General features: G+C 40.9%; 1 protein-coding gene across 1 annotated transcript in view; it reads left to right on the forward strand.

Moving 5' to 3' along the window:
• Window positions 1-23,507, forward strand: part of LOC143279992 (zinc finger SWIM domain-containing protein 5-like) — an 81,852-nt gene that overhangs the window by 47,230 nt on the left and 11,115 nt on the right. The window contains exons 3-14 of the mRNA XM_076584399.1: window positions 2,595-2,722; window positions 5,258-5,401; window positions 11,164-11,312; window positions 12,898-13,048; window positions 13,955-14,344; window positions 15,004-15,162; window positions 15,988-16,272; window positions 18,447-18,599; window positions 19,934-20,069; window positions 20,879-21,036; window positions 22,119-22,282; window positions 22,873-23,020. Coding sequence (XP_076440514.1) covers window positions 2,595-2,722; window positions 5,258-5,401; window positions 11,164-11,312; window positions 12,898-13,048; window positions 13,955-14,344; window positions 15,004-15,162; window positions 15,988-16,272; window positions 18,447-18,599; window positions 19,934-20,069; window positions 20,879-21,036; window positions 22,119-22,282; window positions 22,873-23,020 — 2,165 coding nt within the window. The remainder of the gene's footprint in view (window positions 1-2,594; window positions 2,723-5,257; window positions 5,402-11,163; window positions 11,313-12,897; window positions 13,049-13,954; window positions 14,345-15,003; window positions 15,163-15,987; window positions 16,273-18,446; window positions 18,600-19,933; window positions 20,070-20,878; window positions 21,037-22,118; window positions 22,283-22,872; window positions 23,021-23,507) is intronic.

Below are 23,507 nucleotides of genomic sequence, written 5' to 3' on the forward strand. Positions count from 1 at the left end.
TTCTTCTCTCCCACCCCTGTTCTGTTCCATGTGTTGTCCCTCCCCTGCCCTCTCCTCCCCCTACCATCCTCTTTCCTTTCATTCCCACATCCCATCTCAGTCTCCTCTCCTGCCCCCCCCCCCCCCCCCCCCCCCCAGTCACAGTCTCCCAAACACATCATCATATGTCCCTTCCCCTCCCTTTGAACCCAACCCCCAGTCCCCTTCACCCTGAATGTGTACCCCCCCCCCCCCCAACATCACCCCCCCCCCCCCCCCCCCCCCCCCCCCCTCGCCTCCTCCCCTTTCCTCACACCAGTCACCGCCACCCCATGACTTTAACCCATTTGCCGCTGAAACATGGTGAAATGAGGTCAGTATGGCATGAACTTAAGTGCAGGGACGGTGCAGGGACGACTGTTTGTGTACTTTAAAGTGGTGTCATTGGTTTGAGTGGTCAAAAGTAGTGCAGTCCCAACAAAGAGGAAGCCCAGATGAAGAATCATGACGGTCCTGACCTGTAGCCACAAGTTTGACAGCAGCCTTTCACAGATGAACATACTTGTCAGCAAACCAGTCAAGGGGTTAAGTTTTTTGTGTTTCCCTTTCCTTTGTGCTGCAGTTTACCCCTTTAAAATCCCATCTCCTTCCCAGCTCCCTCTCCCTCCCTGCCCTGTCTCCCCACCAGTCTTCACAAGTCTCAGAAAGACATTCCCTGCACTCACACTGCAGCCGACCTCCAGAGAGTTCTTTTCTCTTTCTCTCTCTGTCTTCTCTCTCTTTCTATCTCTCCCTTTCTTTCACTCTTTTTTTCTCCCTCCCTCTCTCTTTCTCTGTCTGTCTGTCTGTCACTCTCTCTCTGTTCTTCTTCTTCTTTTTTTTTTTTTTTTTGAACAGTGGTAGTGGATGTTGGGACGAATATGAAAACAGATGTGCATGGTAAAATAATTAGATTTTGAGGTGTCAGCTTGCGTAAAATTGCTGCACCAGTGAGCCCATGTGTCTGTTGGGCTGGGCTGACTACTATTACTACCAGCCTGGCATGGCAACCGACTGAAGTTGTGGATTACTGTGCGTTCTTTGTTCGTGGTGCCAGGTTGTCTGATGCAAAATTGTCTCTGTTCTTTGTCTTGCTGGTCGTGTACAGTGCTTTGTTTCTGTTTTGTTTGTACTGTAATACTATTGTATTAGTTTTGTCACAACAGATATTCCAAACTCTCCCCAGGGAGAGCAAGTTGCAACAGCGCAGCACCACCCATGTATTATTTCCTTTTTTCTCTGCAAGGACATTTTGTATTACAAACAAGTTGGATTTTCGTCATGATTTTGCCAGGGACAACCCATTTGTTGCAGTGGTTTCTTTTATGTGTGCTGATTGCATGCTGCACACAGAATCTATGTTTGTCATATCTTCTGAAAGACTAGCACCCAGATTTCTGCTCAAGATCTTGTGGAGAGGGGAGTAATGGACACTCATTTCCTAGTCAGGTGTGATACCACTAGGCCACCACTACTGCTAATGTCCTGCTCTGGTTTTGTCTCCAGAATAAATCCAAAAAAAGTTAGTTACAGTATCAGTCTATTCCAAGAATAAAAAAAATTAAAACAAAAAAGAGTATTATACTTGCACGTTTTGTTTTAGAATGTCAGGCACTTGAATGTTTAATACATCATATGGCCTCTGAAGACTGCATAAAGTTTCAGGCGTTAATGAAACACATTTCAGCCAGACCCTTCTCTAGAGACACCCAGCAGTGTCCATTAGACAGAGACATCTCAGACTGTCACAGGCTTTTGGTGTTCACATGATAAAAGATGTTACTGCTGCTTCATGGGGGACTCAGCTGGGTTTAATTATGTATGAGCTGGAAATGTTATGACTGGACTAGCTTTGGTGTTCGTGTCACAGATGAGGTCTAAGAATAGAAGGAAGCCTGTGTTATGTTAAACAGGGGAAATCATGCGTTGTGACAGCTGTTACACGTGGGTGGGTTTAAGGGTCTGTTCAAGCGTGAAGTCATGGATGTTTTATTTTATTTTATTTTATTTTATTTTATTTTTTTTTAAGGATGGCAAAAGGAAGGGGAAGAGGGAAAAATGTTCAAATTGTAATAGAGGACAGAGATATTTTGAAATCAGGACCCAAAACTAAGTTCAACACTTTTTGGATTTCTTGAATAAGTTGATTGGTAAACTTGTATTAATGTATTTCCGATAACAACAATAATGATAGAGACCATCATCATCATCATCATTGCATTGATAATAATGATAAGAGACTGACAGTCACTCCTCACAGAAAGAGAGCTCATGGTGTTTACATTAAAAGTTATACATACATAAAATATGGATGCCTTGTGGTGTGACTTACCAAACACAAACAAGCATGTGCACACACAAACAGGCAAACAAACAGTCATGCCCACACCCACACACATTCAGCAGAAGTTCAGGAGCAACAAAAAGGCAAGAAATCAACAACCCCAAACAATAGAAGGACAGAAAGGCATAAATTTCTTCTTTTCAGTGAGAACAGCTGATACAGGTTTTTTCCCTGTCGGAAGTTTCTTGCAGGAATGATTTCAGTGCCAAGTGGCATATTTTTGTGCGTGCAGGTGTAAGATTACGTCGGTGAAATGTGGCTGCGGCAACAAGGATATTTTCTGGTGCCAACACGTGGTGGCCTTATCACTGTATCGCATCCGCAAAGCCAACCATGTACAGCTACGAGTGCCAATTTCAGGTAAGTCAAACAAACATATAGTCTTTTACGCATATACATTGTGTGAGTGGGTGTGGGTGTGAATAGAATAGAATAGAATAAATTTTATTGTCATGAAACCTTAATGTTTCTAAGACACAAGTACAATGGGTGGGTGTGTGTGTGGGTGGGGAGGGGGGGGGGGTGTTGTAGATTTCAACAATGAATTTTAAAAACCAATTATATGATTGTGTTCTCTCTCTCTCTCTCTCTCTCTCTCTCTCTCTTTCTGTGTGTGTGTGTGTGTGTGTGTGCATGTGCATACATGTATGCTATTCATGTGTGTGCCCGGTTGTCTCAGTTTGTGCCTGAAACTTTTAAAGCCCTTTGTGTGAATATTGTATAAATCATTTATTCTATTTGTGTATGTCTGTGTGTGTGTATCTGTGTCATGAATATGTTAAAGATTATTTTTAAAAGTGTACTGCATGTTTTAGAAAATATTGGTCTGCAAGCAGACAGGCGGAAAATTACTGTATGACACTGGCAACAGTTGGTCTTCATCAGGTATTGAATTTGAGACTTCTGCTGCCAGCTGAAAGATGAATGCGTGCACATGTGTGTGTCTCTGTCTAATGCAAATATACAGGAGAGAGAGAGGGAGTATAGATCAGATATATAGATTTGCATTAATATATATGCATGAAAGTGTTTTCTTTCTATACTGACATATATATTTGATAAGTGTTTTCTGAGGAGTTAACCTTTTGTCAGTTTTATTGCAGACGCAAGTTTATGTGCTTGTTTTCGTAAAACTAATAATTTTGTTAAAATTGACACTAATACTAATGATAGTGTGCATTCATATAGCCCTGCAGCTCTGGTTGCATTAAACAATACATGTAGCTCGAACAAGGTGCAGGAGTATGAAAAATATTATTAAAGATCTATACAAACATGCTGAAAATGGTATATAGAAATGGGGTTATTTCACTTATGACATGCACAAACGCCTATCCCAACTCACCTTCTCTCTCTCTTACACATGTGCGCATGCATGCACTCCGCCCCTTTGCCCCTCAACCCCCTCCCAAAACACACACACACACACACACACACACACACACACACACACACACACACACACACACAGGCACACCCACACACACACCCACACACACACACACACACACACACACGTTCCCACACATATGCACACACGCACACACATGGTCGTAGTGGCTTGTGATCATTTAAAGTCCTGTCTATCTCTCTATCTTTTCAAATGATAATGAATGCTATGTATCTGTATATACCTTTCTCTCCTTCCCTCAATTTCACACACACACACACACACACACACACACACACACACACACACACACACACACACACAATTTTAGATAGATAGATAGATATCTGATAGATAGCTCAGTGAAACAAATGTGCTCAGAATAGTTGGTATTGTGTGTGGACATGTCTGTGTTGATCTGTTACCAGAAATGATCATCTGGGAATTGATGATTTGGCCACTGCCAGATCAGAAGTGTTTATATCATGTGTTTTTGTTGCTGTGTAAATAAAAACATTTTTTGCATTTGCATTGTCCTGTGCACTTGATGAATGAAACGTTATTTTCATTGTCCTGTGTATTTGAATGAAATGTTATTCTCATTTGTCCAGTGTACTTGACAGATGAAAACATTTTTCACATTGTCATTGTGTACATGATAAATGATTTTTTTTGGTGGTATTGTCATTATGGATATAATGAATGAAAACATTTTTCACATTATCTTGTGCACTTGATAAATGGAAAGGGAAGAAAATGAAGCATGTGACAGAAATAGCCCCAGAGTCTGTGGCCTTTTGTGACTGGATATCATGCTGACTGACTTTCATGTATCGTGTAAGGATTGTGATATTGACAGGGTGATGGGCCCTGTTGTTGGAAGAACATGATGATAGTCTGAGTTGATCATTATTATTATTGCCATTGTGATAATGATAATGACAATGACAGCAATGATAAACTCATAAAGTATTTGTATAGTGCTGAATCTTGTGCAGAGACAAGCAAGGTTCTTACACACCATTCATTTTGGAAAGATGTGGTCTTTTGAGGCATGACTTGGAAGAGCTGAGTGCAGGGATTTGAAGAGGCTTAAGAAGCAGCTCATTCCACGTGTTAGGTCCACAGACAGAGAGAATGGGCTGCAGCAGACTGTTAAGTGTTGGAATCTGACATGATGATAATAATGATAATGATAGTTATACTGGTAATTATTGTTATTGATAATTGATTGTAATAAAAATCATCATCATCATTATCACTGTGATGGTACTACTACTATCATTATCACTATGACAGTACTGCTATTACTATTGGTGTTACTACTTCTCCTGCTGTTACTGTGACTACTACTGTGACTTATTGTAATAGAAAGGAATTCAACTTAATTTGCACAAACTTTTTGTATAGTCAAGAGCACTTCTCAAGAACAAGTAAACATGTTTAGGCGTAGGAAATAAACCACAAATGTGATGGTCTAAATGCTGTGTTGTGCCCCCTTCCAGAGACGCTGCTGCAGATGAACAGAGAGCAGCTCCAGAAGTTTGCACAGTACCTGATCACGGAGCACCACTCAGAGGTCCTGCCCACCGCTCAGCGCATCGCCGATGAAATTCTGCAGGCTGAATCAGAAATCAACCTTCTGCCTGGTATGTCAGATTGACTGTGTGTGTGTGTGTGTGTGTGTGTGTGTGTGTGTGTGTGTGTGTGAGTGTGTGTGTGTACATGCTCATGTGTGTGTGTGTGTGTGTGTGTGTGTGTGTGTGTGTGTGTGTGTGTGTGTACATGCTCATGTGTGTGTGTGTGTGTGTGTGTGTATGCATGCTTAGGCACAACTGAGTGTTCATGTTAGTGAGCAAATGAGCATGTGTGTATGTATGTATGTGTGTTCACATGCACATGGGACAGATGGAGACCAACAATGTAAAGAACAGTTCATTCATTCCGTGCCGTGTGTATCTCCTGCTGTGTGTTGTCTGGACCACTCTCTCTCTCTCTTACCTCATTCCACCTCCTTCCCCTTTCTTTGTCTCCCTGCGTGTGTGCACACAGGCAAATGCTCAGTTAATCACATATTCCACTCCACATTTGCTGAGACATAATCACACACACATGTTCGTCCAGAATGGAGAAGACTTGTGCATGAGTCCCCAGGGAGAAAAGGGACCAAGGCAAGGAACCCCACACAAAGACATTTAACTCTCTCCATACGAACGGCGAAAGAGACGACGTTAACAGCGTTTCACCCCAATTACCATCATCAAAATATTGCATGCGGAAGGCTCTTATACTGAAGAGGTGAATGTTGACAAAGAATACCACAATTCTGACGACGGAAGCTAAAGGTTGGGTCATTCAGACACCCACTGGACATCCGAGGGGTCTGTGTAGAGGAGAAGAGAGGACTGGCCGTACTGAGTGAGTTAAAGACCCACCTAAAAACACACATATGTGAAAAGAAGACTTTGGAAGGAAGGAAGAACACATAAACGTTCGAACACATGGGATGATACAAATGATGCATGTTGATGTGTTGCGCCAAGTCTGGTGCAGAGATAAATCAAAGTGCATGCATGACAGTTGTTCACACAAGCAGGCATAACACTGATTCAGTTTAAATAAACATATATATACAAAGTTTGTACTGACATTCATTCTCACTCACTATATATATATATATATATATATATATATATATACATACATATATACACACACACACACACACACACACACACACACATATATATATATATATATATATGTGTGTGTGTGTGTGTGTGTGTGTGTGTGTGTGTGCATAACAATACAGCACACGGACGTGTACACAAAAGTGTCTGTCACTCTGTCTCAGGTGTATCCTCATAAACCTGATACTGTCATTACTCCTTACACAGAGCAGTTACGACTCGAGCTACTGTTGACCTTATCTGCCAGTCCTCAGATTCTTTCATCCCCATACCCCGTTCCCTCCACTCTCCAGTGCTTTGCACACCATACCACAAAACATCTTTTGATTTGTTCTATTTATTTATATATAAAAAAAAACTTCTGACATTGAAAGGAGTTGTAAGAGGCACAAGTTTGTTCAGAAGCTTTGCTCCCAGTGTGAATTTTATTCTGCTGAAGAAATATCTCTCTTTTTAGTTCAGCCAAGCCACAAATACCCCTGTGATTTCCTCTGATGGGTCATGGGTGTGGAGGTTACTGTGAAGCCCTTGGTGAGATCAGTTTATGTATTCATGGATTCTAAAGCATAACTCTAACACAGACATAGATACAGACTCACAGACACAGACACACACACAGACACACAGACACACACACACGCACACACACACACACACGCTCACACTCACACACACTCACACACAAACATAAAAATGTCTGTGTTAAAGAGTTGTAATGCCTCACATAAAGGCTTTCTTATGGTTGAAAACGCTCACCACAATATATTCGCTTCACAAGGGATTTGGAGCTGAACAAAGATGTTGACTCTCAGCCAGTTATGTTTTGTTTGCTCGTTTTATTTAGTGTTTTGTTTCCATCCTGAGGACATGCCAGACTTACAGTTCTTGGCCTGACTTAAGTCTGAATAAGTTCTGTCTCATCGGATATGAAGCCAGATTTGTGTATCTGTGCGTTTTTTTTGTTTGTTTTTTCTTCTTCTTCTTCAGCTGATGAATTCTCTCTGTGTGTGTGTGTGTGTGTGTGTGTGTGTGTGTGTGTGTGAGAGAGAGAGAGAGAATGAGTGAGTGAGTGAGTGAGTGTGAGTGAGCGAGCGAGTGTGTGTGTGTTTGGAGGAAGGCGGAGGGCTTCTGCTTTACGTCCTGTGACACATACTGGTCATTGTGGACATTTAGTTTAAGTTTTAATTTTCACATTAGAATGTTTGCATGCCGTATGTGTATGTATGTTGTTCCCATACTTAAATTCAAAATCCCACCAGCTATCAAATGTTTTATTTAGAATGAATAAAAAAAGAAGGCTTGACTCCATGATTAGTTAACACTATCACTGCTCTGGAACAGTCACAGAATTGCCAGAGTGAAGATGATTTGAAGTCCAACAAAAGCATCAGAATACCTTCTTTCGGGGTTTATGCATGAGTCACTGAAGTCTGGAAAAGCCTTAGAGAAGTGAGAGAGCCATTTCCAGGGTTGGAAAAGTCTTGGAATTCAAGTAAAACCCTTGCTCAATACCATTCAACAAAGAGGTTATTGCTAAGAAAAAAAGGAAAAAAAAAAAAAAAAAGAAGAACATATGAAAAGTGATCAAAATTGAACATCAATAGTAGGATATCAGCCAGTGTCTTTTTGCAGCTGTGCAGCAGATGATTGTTTTTTTTTTTTTTTTTTTTTTTTTTTTTATAACCAGTTTGGCTTTGCATTTGGTTAGGAAACTTTTCAGTGCGGTCTGGACAAGATGTGGAGACAGTATAGAATTTGGTTTGGTCACAGCTGTAGGGACACTGAATTATATATGTTGCTAACAGTGTAGAGTGTGGACTGGTCTGGCACTGGCACCCACTGGCAGTGTAGATACCACATGCTGCTGTTGCTGCTGCTGCTGATGGTGTGAGTCTGAATGGGAAATCAACATGCTCTCTGTGGCAGTTGACATTTATTGTGATTTATTGCTTCCAGAGGAGGTTGGGAGGTGGGGGGTGGTGGGGAGGGAACAAAGTGTGTGTGTGTCTGTGTGTGTCTGTGTGTGTGTGTGTGCACTGCAGCAGAGCACAGCCCAGTTCAATACAGTACATATCAGAACTGAACAGTATAGTTCAGTGCAGTTCAATACAGTATAGTGCATTACTGTACAGCACAATTGAAGTGCAGTTGATACAGTACATATCAGATCTGAGGAACACAGTTCAGTTCAATACAGAACTGCGCATTACTGTACAATACAGTTCTAGTGCAGTTCAGTACAGTGCATACCAGAACTGTACAGTACATTTCAGTGCTGTTTAATACAGTAGAGTGCAGGACTGTACAATATAGCAGAGTGTAGTACTGTACAATACAGTGCTGTTTAATACAGACCAGTACAATGTTGTACAGTACACATGCAGTACAATGCTTTACAGTACAGTGCCATACTTTGATACTTTTGCTGTACCATATTGTACATACAATGCAATGCAAGTCATCATATATGCAGACCTTACTGGGGCCTTAATCCCCTACCCCCACCCTTCCTCTCAAATATGATAATGCAGAAGATCCCTTCAGTTTGTATGCACATGAAGAGGGTGAAACAAGCGTGTAAAAATTGTCCTGGATGTCAGCATTCAGTGGGTTATAGAAATAGTCAACACTCTCATCTAGCAGGTGTATTGTATACAGCTTCCATATCCCTCCAGGGTTGTAGGGGCTGTGCATGGTGGAAGGCTACACCACAAGCCTCCATCTGTCGCTGTTTTGTGCCAGTGCCTGGGTCTGAGCAAAGCTTCTTCCAGACCATTCCACCACTTGCGAACTGTTCCCTGTAGGATGGTCTTGGAGGGGCTCTATGTCCTAGTTATGTGGCCACACCACTTCAGTTACTTCTTTTTTTACAGTGGGCAGCAGGTCACTATAACTTTTCATTTGTTGTGTTATTTTTGTGGACGCTTCTTCATTGGTGGTGTTGTCAGTGTATGAGACACCAAGGAGTCGTATGAAGTATCTCATTGTGACAGCTTTTTTCTCTGCTGTTCTCCTGCCAAAGTCCTTGATTCAGATGTATGTAGAATAGAACCCAGCATGCATGTAAAATAGAACCCAGGGTGTATGTAGAAAGAACCCAGGGTGTATGTAGAATAGAACCCAGGGTGTATGTAGAAACCCAGGGTGTATGTAGAATAGAACCCAGGGTGTATGTAGAATAGAACCCAGCATGTATGTAGAAAGAACCCAGGGTGTATGTAGAATAGAACCCAGCATGCATGTAGAATAGAACCCAGGGTGTATGTAGAATAGAACCCAGGGTGTATGTAGAATAGAACCCAGGGTGTATGTAGAATAGAACCCAGGGTGTATGTAGAATAGAACCCAGCATGTATGTAGAATAGAACCCAGGGTGTATGTTGTATGTAGAATAGAACCCAGGGTGTATGTAGAAAGAACCCAGGGTGTATGTAGAATAGAACCCAGGGTGTATGTAGAATAGAACCCAGCATGCTCCCACAGAGTCTGGCTGCTGTGCACAGATGGCAAGGAAAGAAACATCAACAACAAGCAAAAAGACTTCTAAAATCTTATTGTCTGAAACAGGTGACACCAGGGAGTTGAAGCCCCTGAATGTGGAAGATATTACTATTTCAATGTATTGCATTGCAATGTAATTTGTATTACTTTTTGCTTCACAGATTTCTCTGTGTGTGTGGACTTCGGTCTGTTCTTCCCTGGGAACCACCCATATATCCATTTCTTTTCTCTTTACTGTTAGCAAGTGTATTTTTTTCCTATCAAAGTGGATCTTTATACATAATTTTGCCAGGGACAGCCCTTTTGTTGCCATGAGTTCTTGTATGTGCACTAAGTGCATGCTGCATGTGGAACGTTGGTTTATCATCTCTTTCAAATAACTAAAGGTACCCAGGATTTGTACAGTTATTAAGAAAGATGAGAGAACCATTTCCAGGGCTGGAAAAGTCTTGGAGAAATATGTTTTGCCTTGCAGGGTCTGGAAAAGTCTTGGAAGTTTAATAAAACCTTGACCAGTACCAATCAGCAGAGAGCTTAATATAAAAAACAACAACAAAAAACACATTAAAACAAACAAGTAAAGAAACAGACAAACAAAAAATGATGAAAACAGAACACAGATACCAGAATATCCTTGATCTCTTTCATCAGCAGTGTAGCAGAAAAAAAATTTCATTCGGTTTGGCTTTGTGTCTGATGCAAAATATTTCCAGTCTGGTTTAGAAAAAGTCTGGGAAAAAGTATGAAATTTGATTTGGTGGCGTTTGTGAACCTTGAGTACCTAATGTTACCTGATGTGCACCATTTAGGTATTGTGATGTGTGATGAGTGTTGTGCTCTGTTGTGTGGATATATGAACATAACTTAATATTTGGTCCTATGTCTGCACTGGGATATATGTGTCAGCTTTTGTTTTAGTGTTTAAATGCATGTTATGCACACTGGTTTTTAAATCGTACAGTGTGATTGAATACATTTAGTATAGAAACTTGCTGTATATATATATATATATATATATATATATATATATATATATATATATATATATATATAAAAGCATCATCATCATTATAATAATTATAATTTTTCAATATCATCATCATAGTAATACTAATCATCATCATCATCATCATCATAGTAATAATGATAATTATCATTATCATCATTGTCATCATCATCAGCAGCAGAGGCAGTAATACTTGATGTCCACACTGTTCCAGGGGCCCCTGACCCGACAGCGGGGGCATCGGTGGATGATGAGCACACCTGGCACCTGGATGAGGAGCAGGTTCGAGAACAGGTGCGCGCTTGTCTGGGACAGGGGGCCTACCTGACCGCCTTCTCTCAGCTGGCCTCCATGTTTGCCAAGGTGAGGATTTGGGACGATGTTGTTGTTTTGAGTTGATGGTTGGTCACTTCATATAGTGTGGGCATGTGGATGAGTGAGAGAGTGGTGTGTGTGTGTGTGTGTGTGTGTGTGTGTGTGTGTGTGTGTGTGTGTGTTGTGCATTCATACATATTGTACGTGCAAGTGTAAAGAACATGAATGGACAGTGTCTGGGTCAGCACATATAATAAGATTTGTGCATTTGTTAGACAGTCGACGGGCGCAATAGCCGAGTGGTTAAAGCGTTGGACTGTCAATCTGAGGGTCCCGGGTTCGAATCACGGTGATGGCGCCTGGTGGGTAAAGGGTGGAGATTTTTATGATCTCCCAGGTCAACATATGTGCAGACCTGCTAGTGCCTGAACCCCCTTCGTGTGTATATGCAAGCTGAAGATCAGATACGCACGTTAAAGATCCTGTAATCCATGTCAGCGTTCGGTGGGTTATGGAAACAAGAACATACCCAGCATGCACACCCCCGAAAACGGAGTATGGCTGCCTACGTGGCGGGGTAAAAACGGTCATACATGTAAAAACCCACTCGTGTGCATACAAGTGAACGCAGAAGAAGAAGAAGTTAGTTAGAAACAGGACAGGCGCAATAGCCGAGTGGTTAAAGCATTTGACTTTCAATCTGAGGGTCCCAGGTTTGAATCTTGGTGACAGCGCCTGGTGGAGATTTTTCCGATCTGCCAGGTCAACATATGTGCAGACCTGCTTGTGCCTGAACCCCCTTTGTGTGTATACGCAAGCAGAAGATCAAATACGCTCATTAAAGATCCTGTAATCCATGTCACTGTTCGGTGGGTTATGGAAACAAGAACATACCCAGCATGCACACCCCTGGAAATGGAGTATAGCTTCCTACATGGTGGGTGTAAAAACGCTCATGCGCGTAAAAGTCCACTCATATACGTACGAGTGAACGAAGAAAGAAGAAGAAGAAGAAACAGGACATATAACTTACCAAGACTCATTTATTTCAAAATACCACAAATTTGCTGCTGTAGGTTCTCTTACTTGTGCTAAGTGCATGCTAACCATGGGACCATGGTTTATCATCTCATCCGAAAGACTAGCATCCAGACCACCAATCAAGGTCTGGTAGAAGGGGGAGTAAACATACCAGTCCATTTAAAGGACTTGAGCCTGTGGCCACTTGCTTCCTTGTCAGGTGCGTTTCAAACAGACCACTGCTTCATCCTTTTACAGTCACCGGTGCAGTGAATTCATGTCCGCTGTGTTGAGGAGCGGGGCAGGGCAAGGCTCAGACCTCCCCTTCTGCTGTTTTCAATTTCCCAGACTGAAGCCAGGTTCCCATTCACACCTGGGTATAATGAGGAAAATCAGAGTAAAGTGCCTTTTCTCGAGAACACAACACCATGCCAAAATTGGGCCTCAGACCCAGGTCACTGGTTAACCCTGGATCAGAAGTACAGCGACAAGTATTCTGCCATGGTTCCCAATAATGCCTAAATGTTTCAACCATGGCGCTGCTTTTACCTTGCTATGTAGTCATCCATACTCCTCACTTGAAAGAGAACAAACCACATGTTGAACTGTGCAGGTTCGAGAGATGCTGCGAGCACGGGACTCAAATGGCGCCAGGATGCTGACGCTGATGACAGAGCAGTTCCTGGCAGACCCTCGCCTGACTGTGTGGAGGGCACAGGGCACACCCCTCACTGACAAGTGTCGCCAGTTCTGGGATGAGCTGGGTCAGTGGTTCAATTCTGTGTTGTCAGTTTTTGAAAAAAAATTCATTTTGACAGCACAGTAATGATGATGATAACAATAATCATCATCCTAATAGTCATGACCATAATCATAATAATGATAATGATAATGATGATGATGATGATAACAAGGGTGATGAATAGAGTGCTTTACCTGAGAGAGTCCTGTGAGCTTTTACCACACACACACACGCATGCATGCACGCACACACACACGCACACACGCACTTGCTGACACACTCAGTTACTTACTCAACCAGTATACTTACAAAATCAGCAAGGTGTTTGTAAGATAACTAGATAAACCCTCTCTCTCTCTTCTCTGAGTAACATTATTTTCTCTTTCTTTTGTTTGTTTGTTTATGTTTGTCTGCTTGTTTATCATGTATGATCATTAGTGTTAAAATGCAGATTTATGCATGTAAGAGATGGCACCTAATGACAGTCAGAATTCAGTTTCCAGACACAGTTAGGGTACATACTGCTAGTAAGACGCAGGGGTCAGATCGTAGCTGTCCTTCATACCAGGCATAACAGGCAGTAAGTAAGTGAGCCAGATCTGAGTTTTTTTGGGTTTTTTTTTTTCAAAGTTGCACCTTACATATATAGTTCCAGATGTTACAGTAAGCAATTCTCTTTCTCTTTACTTTTTATTTTCATTTCATTGCAGTCATTTGCCTTCTTCATATCTTTGATCGTATTGTATTTTGATATCTTTAGTTATTTGTTTTTGCTTTTGAAAATTTCTTTTTCTGTTTTTTTTTTTTTTATATTACATGTATATGATTATGCAAATATGGTTTTGCATAAACAGATCAGTCCATAGACTTTGACACCTCCTTGAAAACCAACAGAAACAGAAACTGTGTCTTGTGGTGCACATGGCAGGTTCGCTGTGGGTGTGCGTGGTGCTGAACCCCCACAACACGGGCACGGACCGGCAGCACTGGCGGCAGCTGCTGACGTCATGGTCGCAGTGCTCGGTGTGCCCCCTGGAGGACGGCGACAGCCACCTGGCCTCGGACCTCACCATCAACCACGGCCAGATCCGACACCAGCGCAACGGAGCGGGCAGCTCGGGGGGTCAGCAGCGCACGGTGTTCCATCATGCCCTGGAGGCCAGCTCCCTGACGTGGAGCGACAAGCACCTGCAGAGCATCCTGAAGCACTCGTCCTTCTCTTCCTCCTCCACAGGGTCCGCGTCCTCATCATCATCCTCGTCGTCTTCGTCGAAGAAAGAGATGTTGTTTGACAGCAATAACTTACCTCTTTGGAACGGTGAGTGGACACTGTGGTGATGAGTGTAGGTCATTGTGGTATTGAATACTGAAGTTGGTTCAAAGGTGAAAGGCCCCATAGCTTTCTTGAGCCACAGGGGAGTGACTTCATACACTGTGTCAAGGGCCCTGAAGGCAGGGCCTTTCCGACAGCTGCAGTTGAATGAATGTTTTTTGATGATCAAACTTTGTTAATTAATTACCATAGTAAGCTTGTCACTATCATTATTATTGTTGTTGTTATTATTATTATTATTAATTATATACCATAGAGATGAACATACAATGATGCTGTGAAACATTATTTATTGCAGTCTTGTTCTGATTTGAATATGTTAGTCAGTTCAGTACTACATGAATCTTATACCTCAGTTGTTTATTTCTTAACAGAAAGTTCTGATTTTAATTTAGTTGCATTTTTTTGTGAAACTCACTATTCTGTTTTTGATTGACAGTTATGATGATCATCATCCAGTGGTGTTAATATAACAGTTCAGTGAAGCCAGTTTCTCACGTTTATATGGAAATTTTTGTTTGCAGTCTGCGTCCATATTTGTTCATTTTCACCATGAGCACAAACAAACAAAAAACCAAAATAAAGTACTTTCTGACTTCCCACTTTTCTTTTCTAATGCCAGAATAATATTCTTGTTATCGCAGAACATTTGCCCACTGCCTGTGCTAGAGTCGACTCTTTGCGTTCCCATGGTCATATAAAAGAAGCACTTCGATTGGCTGTGACCATCGTCAGGACAATGAAAACCAAGCTGATCACTGGTCAGGCCATCTGTCACAAGAAACAGTCTCAGCAACTCTTTGGTGAGTAGAATGTGGCACTAAGAAAATAGACAATAAAGATACAGCATTTTAGATTTTCATTTTGCATTAATTACAAGACGGTTTCAGTAAGAACAGCAAAAAGAACAATAGTGTGAGAATATGTACAACAACAACAACAACAACAACAAAAATCAACTTACAAAGTGTGAAAGTTTTAGGAAGCAAGTGTCTTATTTTAACATGCCTGTGTTATACAGGCTGGGGAATTCTCAGCAGATCTGCTATTTTCAGTGGAAGAGCTGTTGATTTCAAAGGAGAAGAAAAAAATGTGCAAAGGAAAAAAAGAAATTGACAAGTACGTTTTATTTTCATCCAGTCCGTTTCAAGCTCCAACTGAATTATTGTTTTAGCTTTCAGGAGAGGCCCCCCAAAACCTCTTAAAAATCAGTGATTTTGTTTTAGGTAAGGACCCTGCACCCCCACCTAAGGCCATCCCTTGACCCTGGCCGATTTTCAGAGGAAACTCTCCTGGACAGTTCCCCAGCCTGGTTATAATCTATTATGATTTTATATTATGATAGCAGCACACTCACACACACTTGCATATAATAACATGCATATGAAAACACATACTTTTATACGAGTGTGTCTGTGCACACACAGTCTCTCTCATTCACACACACACACACGCACGCACGCACGCACGCACACAAAATGCAACGCAACACAACACAACACACCTGTCTCTCTCTCTCTCTGTCTCTCTCTCTCTCTCTGACTCTTGGGGGATGCGGGGGCTGTAAACAGTGTAGTCAAGGGATTGATAATCTTCATGTCTTTTCTCTTCTCTTCACGACCACCCAGATCGCTCCTGTTTCCCATCGTGGAACGGCGCTTCTTGCTACAGCCGCAGCCACACCAACCCCACAGCCTGGGTGGGCCACCCCCTGGACCCCATCGGAGTGCTCTTCGACACGCTGGCCGAGGCATGCGTGGCGTCGGAGGAGCAGCTGCCGGAGATCAGCAGCCGCCACCTGAGCCTGGAGCCCAGCGGGGAGAACCGCAAGCGCCTTCACCACATCCCCGTCCCTGGCCGGGTGGAGCCGGGTCAGACCTACCTTATCCTGGCCTTCGAGGTCGCCCTCATTGGTGAGTTGGTGGAGGAAGGTTGAGTTGTAGTTCTTTATTTTCTGCAGGGTTTTTTTGTTTGTTTTTTTTGGTGGGTGGGTGGGGTGAGGGGGGGTCTTTTCTTTTTAATTCAAAAGCATGTGGGTTTATTCCCTCCCACAGTTTTCTGTTTTTTTCATTGTTTTTGTGAACATGTCGGAGAGAGAGAGAGATTTCCAGATTTCCAGATCGTTTAATGTTCATAAGTCATCATGCTCCTAACATTGTCAACAATAACAGACAGTATTCTTGTACATTACAATTTTGCTTGGACTCTGAATTACACAATCCTATAATTTGCTTAGCTGACATATGGATAAGTCGCACACGCACACACGCACACATGCACGCACGCACGCATGCATGTTCAGTGCATACTTCATTTGAATTGAGTTGTGGCCTGTGGCTCACACCTGCACTGCATGTGTATGGATATTCGTCTAGAACAGGAAAAGCAAATAATCAGTTGCTTAGCTCCATCAATATGTCACGCTTTTTCACAGCATAAAATACAAACTGGGCTAGATTATGCATTGACATTACATCAGAGCACTGCATTAAATCACTGAATAGCTCTTCATTTATTGTGTTTGATCCAAAATAATGATAACGTAATTCTTTGTTGCATGGACAAATACAAATAAAATGTACTTCATTTTCTATTTGATCTTTGCAAAAACTATATAAAACCCTTAATGTATTGTCTTGAACAAATCGAAAAGCGTTTGCGTTCAGAGGAAGAACACCCATTCTGAGTTTTGCGATCATATCTCCGAAATGTTTTATTCTAATATTATCTATGTAAGGTTCAGGGGAAAAAAGTGACTTGAAAGTTGAATACAGCGAAAATCTCTCGCTTGTGTTAACTGCTGTTGTCCAGTTGTCAATAAAGTTTGCAATGAGTTGATATCTTAATAACGAGAGGAAAGATCGTTCATTCCCAACACCTTGTTCAGCCAAACAAAACGAAAACCACATTTCTGGAGTATGTCTGAGTTTCGATGCCCAACACAATTTTCCGTTTTTCTCCATATTAACTTGCATTAGATAAGCTTGTTTGGGATTCTGCTAATATTCATATGTAATAATTTTAACCAGTACTTTACTGCTCTCATGCATGAATTTACATGTAACGGATATCTACCCAGCTCTCCATATACACATTTATTTGGTGTCTTTGCTGAAACATTTAGGAATCTTTTACATGCTTGGGTGTGCACCTTTTCAATTCAGTCTACTGCCTTTAAACCCCACATTTCTGACCCATATAATAGAATCAGCTGAACCTGGGCATAAAAATTTTTGAAGAAGCACTGCCTCATCATCTCACTGAGATTTCAGAGGGCACGGGCACAGTCATATACAGCTTTCTTTCCTTTCGTTACGAGGGATCGCACTCCCTGTACATTACTCAACATTGTCGTGAACGTGTATCCTAGGTAAGTGTAACTGTTAACCACTTCCAGATCAGCACCATCCAAGAACCATTTCTCATTTTTCCCTAGGTAACCCCCCTTTCTGAATACCATAACTTTAGATTTTTCTGCGTTGATTTTCAAAAACCTTTCTTTACATAATGCGTTAAGATGGTTTAACTGGTTCTGCAGACCCCAGGGTGTCCTTGATAAAATAGCTAAATCATCTGCGAACAATAAGAGGAACAGTTCGATCAGACCTGGCTGAAGCTGTATTCCATGTTTTCCTACCTCTTCTAGAGCTACGGCTATTTCATTTATGAATAAGGAGAAAAGTGTAGGACTCAAAATGCACCCCTGCTTAACACCTAAAGGACAATCAAAAAGATCAGTCACTTCCTCATTGACATGAATACATGATGACACTGAAGAATACATAGCTCTTAAAGCATTAAAAAATGTGCCAGATAATCCTGTGAACGAGAGAGAGAGAGAGAGAGAGAGAGAGAGCATACATACTTTCTATGTGTTTGTACACACTTTTGTACTTGAATGCATGCAATGCATATATATTTATATATGTATGTATATATATGTATATATTACTGTAAATGCCATTGGCTGCTTGTCCAGGAGGTGTAGGCATCAGTCTGCATGATGATTGTGATAATGATGATTTTTTTTAATTTAACTAACATCATCATTATTATTCATTTAAAAGAATTTTTTATTTATCTATAGGGTTGGGCCAGCAGCGCCTGATGCCTCACGGCCTGTACGCCCAGGAGAAGGCCTGCAAGCAGGAAGAGCGGCTGCTGGAACGTCTCCAGAGCATCGACCTTGACCCCACCCTTCTCCGTGTTCTGCAACGACAAGTCACTCTGCTGCTCGAGGGTATGTATCACCAGGGGGGAGTGTGTGTGTGTGTGTGTGTGTGTGTGTGCGTGCATGCATGTGTTCCATCTCAGTGTTGCAAGTTCGTTGTGGTGACATGATTTACCTAGGGAGAGGAGCCCCAGTTTCACATGGAGAAATGTTGTGACAAAACAGTAATATAACACAATGATAATACAGTGCAGTGTAGGATAATAATGATGTTATATGTTGTGACAAGCAGTGATATAACACAATGATGATACAATGCAGTGCATGATAAAGATGTTTTCCTGCAGGATGCTGTGATAAGCAGTAATATAATACAGTGATGAAAACACAATGCAATGCATGATAATGATAATGTTTAATGTTGTAACAAGCAGTAATATAACACAGTGATGATGATACAATGCAGTGCATGATAATGATAATGTTAAATGTTGTGAGAAACAGTAATATAACACAGTGATGATAACACAATGCAATGCATGATAGTGATAATGTTAAATGTTGTGAGAAACAGTAATATAACACAGTGATGATAACACAATGCAATGCATGATAGTGATAATGTTAAATGTTGTGAGAAACAGTAATATAACACAGTGATGAAAACACAATGCAATGCATGATAATGGTAATGTTAAATGTTGTGAGAAACAGTAATATAACACAGTGATGAAAACACAATGCAATGCATGATAATGGTAATGTTAAATGTTGTGAGGAACAGTAATATAACACAGTGATGAAAACACAATGCAATGCATGATAATGGTAATGTTAAATGTTGTGAGAAACAGAAATATAACACAGTGATGAAAACACAATGCAATGCATGATAATGGTAATGTTAAATGTTGTGAGAAACAGTAATATAACACAGTGATGAAAACACAATGCAATGCATGATAATGGTAATGTTAAATGTTGTGAGAAACAGAAATATAACACAGTGATGAAAATACAATGCAATGCATGATAATGGTAATGTTAAATGTTGTGAGAAACAGAAATATAACACAGTGATGAAAACACAATGCAATGCATGATAATGGTAATATTAAATGTTGTGAGAAACAGTAATATAACACAGTGATGAAAACACAATGCAATGCATGATAATGGTAATATTAAATGTTGTGAGAAACAGTAATATAACACAGTGATGATAACACAATGCAATGCATGATAATGATAATATTAAATGTTGTGAGAAACAGTAATATAACACAGTGATGATAACACAGTGCAGTGCATGATAACAATGATGTTAATGTTGTGATAAACTTACTATATAGCACAATGATAATACAGCGCAGTGTATGATAATAATGATGTTTTTCCTGCAGGAGGTGCAGAAAGTGGGCTGGGCCTGGGAATCCACCCAGAGAGCTACCCCATGCACATGTTTGCCCGCTACCTCTTCTCCAGTCTCCTCAACTATGACTCGGACCTGGCCTACCAAGTGGGCATGAGAGCCATGAGGTCTGTAGATGTGTGTGTAGAGAGCGTGTGTGGGTGTGTGTCTGTGGTCTTGTGCGGTGTGAGTTAGTGTGTGTGTGTGTGTGTTTCTGTGTCTATTTATATTTGTGTGTGGGTGTGTTTGTGTCTGCTTTTATTTGTGTGTGTGTGTGTGTGTGTGTGTGTGTGTGTGTGTGTATGCATACTCAGGTACATGATTTTTATTTTCTTTTTATTTTCTCCCTTTGCGTATTTGTTTTGTATTTGTTGGATTTATGAACTTTTTGAGTTCTGTTTGTATGTATGTGTGCATGTGTTTTTTTTCTTGTTTGTTTTGTTTTCAGTTTTTGCATCTTTTCCTGTATTTTTGGGTGTGGGTATTTTTTGTTTTTTGTTGTATTGCCACATCTACCCCAACCATATCTTATAATTAAAACTATGCAAAATGATTTAATGTTTTTTGTGTGTTTATTTGTGTTGAGGATAAAGAAACAACCATGTTTTAAACATTATACACCTCATGTCTTGTGTTGCTTTTTGTTGAGTGCCATTTGCTTTTTATCACCAGTCCTCTCTTGTATTGACACAATAAGTGTCTCACATGTTCTTTTTGAATGTGCGACAATATTGCGTTATGTGTTTATTTTGCAACAACATTGTGTCATTTGTTCCTTTATGTGATATCCGTGTGTTGTGTGTTTCTTTTGTGACAGCTGTGAGTCATGTGTGTTTTGCGTCAATTGTGTGTTGTGCATTCCTTTTTTTGTGTGTGTTCAAGGTGTGTTGTGTGTATCATTGTGTGTTAGCAGTGTGTGTTGTGTGTTCTGGGACAGATTGCCCGTGCTGGAGAACACGGATGACCTGAGCTTGGAGGAGAGTATGAACAACGTAGGGTCGGCCATGTTGTCACGCTTCCCCCGCTGGTTCGTTCTGAGTCATGTGGAGATCCAACAGTGTCAGCTGGCAGCCACGCTCCTTGCTGCTGCAAAAAGTTAGTATCCTTCAGTGTTGGCTGTGATGACCACAAAAAGGTTAAAGGTACCATATGGTCAGCGAAATCGTATTCGCTGTGTCAAGGGCTTGGCATGGGAAGGCGGGGCCAAATTATCTCCCGCTACTTTTAACCTTCCCCAGCTTAAGTAAAGTACATTCACACTTTGGTGGAATGAAGAAAATAAAATCAGAGTAAAGTAAGTACTTTTCCCAAGTATACAACACCGTGCCAAAACTTGGCTTCAAACCCTGATCACTTGTGAACACTGGATCAGAAATCTAACGTCCAATGTCCCAGGGAAGGAAGGAAGTTGTTTAATGTCATGTCACTCTTCCTGGCAATCGTAGACAGTTTTCTTTCCCACATAAAAATATGTTTACGCAATGTTGATGTTTGAGTTCTTTTTTGATTTCATTGGTTGGCAGCCGGCGGTCTAATGGCGAGATGTCATATCACTGAGTTGCCGCGAAAAATTTTGGCCGAGAAGATAGGCCTGGTTTGCACCAGTTTGACATGGTACAGCATATTTAACCAAACTGGGAGTATAATACAAACTCCTGATTTTTGATTTTATATTGTATCTTTAGCTTTGACTTTTTTCCCGTGTCTCAACCTAAAAAATGATAATGATCGTGGATACTTATAAATCACTCTCTTTGGAAAACTGCTCTATGTGGCTTACACAGTACAAGGTACGCTAAATATTTGTTACCCATACCTAATCCACTGTTTTTGTGTCATCAGCAGATGCACATAATATTTTTTACTCTGACCTAACCTCTGTTGTTTTTTGTCTTTATCAGATTCACATAATGTTCTTTAGCCTGACCAAATCCTCTGTTTTTCTGTCATCATCAAATGACACATGATATCCTTTACCCTGACCTAATCCTCTGTTTTTCTGTCATCATCAAATGACACATGATATCCTTTACCCTGACCTAATCGTGTGTTTTTCTGTCCTCACTAGATGACACATAATATTATTTACCCAGACCTAATCCTGTGTTTCTCTGTCATCATCAGATTCACATAATATTGTATACTGACCTGATCATGTGTTTTTCTGTCCTCACCAGATGACACAGTGAGGCTGCAGCAGGTCCTGGAGTGTGCCCAGCGTCACATACACAGCTCCTCCCAGCTCTTCAAGCTGGCCCAGGATGTATTCAAAATCGCCACACCTGCAGATGGCCCGAAGTGCCTGCCCGCTTTGAAGGCTGCTTTCGAACTTGGTCTTCAGGTATGCATTTTTACTTTCACTGGCTCAGATACACACACATGCAGGTATCTACAAATAAACAACAAAGGAAATACTTGAACCACAAAGTTATTCCTTGACTGCTGCTGATGAGTACACTTGTGAACGGGTCTGTTGCCTAACTGTGAGAAGGTAAAGGGTACATGTGAGGATATTGGTCACTATTTTATGTTTGGAATCCTTCCTCTTGAGATTGCATTAGGTTTGTTCAGCTAGTCAGCTATACTGCTTAGAAGTACTTAGTTGTTGTTCTTCATATGCATGCCTGTCTGTGATACTGATATCATTGTGTACCAAATACTGTTATTAAGTGAGCAACATTCTAATACAAATAAGTTATATATTAATATCATTGTGTATCAGATACTGTTATTAAGTGAGCAACAAATTTGGAAGAGAAATTACTGTAAAGTGTCTTTTCATTGGATAATTGAATACCTGCTTTTTCAGTTTATTCTTTGTATCAAGACTGGTTCAGTAATTCAACTGAGGCCAGAGGGGCCCAATATGGGTTAAACTTTGCAAAGGTTTTTAATTGCTCAGATGGTGAAATCATGCTTTCTTGTCTTCAGGTTATGCGGATGACGCTCATGACACTAAACTGGCGTCGGCGCGAGATGGTCCGATGGCTGGTCACTTGTGCCACAGAGCTGGGAGTGCAAGCTCTCATTGACATCATGTACAAGTGGTACCAGTACTTTGCCCCCATTGAAGCAACCAGTGAGTAAATTCTCTTACTGTTCTTTAGTTCTTTGCAACTCATTTGCAAGGTGCCTACTGCAAAGGAACTTTCTTACATAGTTTGTATACAATTTCTGCTGTCATTTAATGTAACAATACCAGGAATCCTTGGACATTGTTCATTAAGGTCTTGTGTGATCTTTCTATGACTAGAAATCTCTTGTGTGTCCTTATTTGTTACTCATTTCAAATGAGGTATGTATGATCTGAAACCATGTGGAAAAAGAATCGGGTGAAGTGTCATTTGCATTAATAAGTGATTCTCAGGAACACTTGCATAATTTGTATGCAAATATTGATTGAGAATTTTTTTTTTACTGTCTTGGTTTTACAATCAGACACAGTCAGCACCCTAGAGTCAATTCTTGTCTTGTCTTATTTTTGAAGTGCATTTCCAGATTATAGACCAATCACCTCTGAATTCCTCTCATTCCTGGTTAGTTCTGTTGGTAGATCACCAAGCTTG

Source organism: Babylonia areolata, chromosome 3, assembly GCF_041734735.1.
Source record: "Babylonia areolata isolate BAREFJ2019XMU chromosome 3, ASM4173473v1, whole genome shotgun sequence".
Lineage (NCBI taxonomy): Eukaryota > Metazoa > Mollusca > Gastropoda > Neogastropoda > Buccinidae > Babylonia > Babylonia areolata.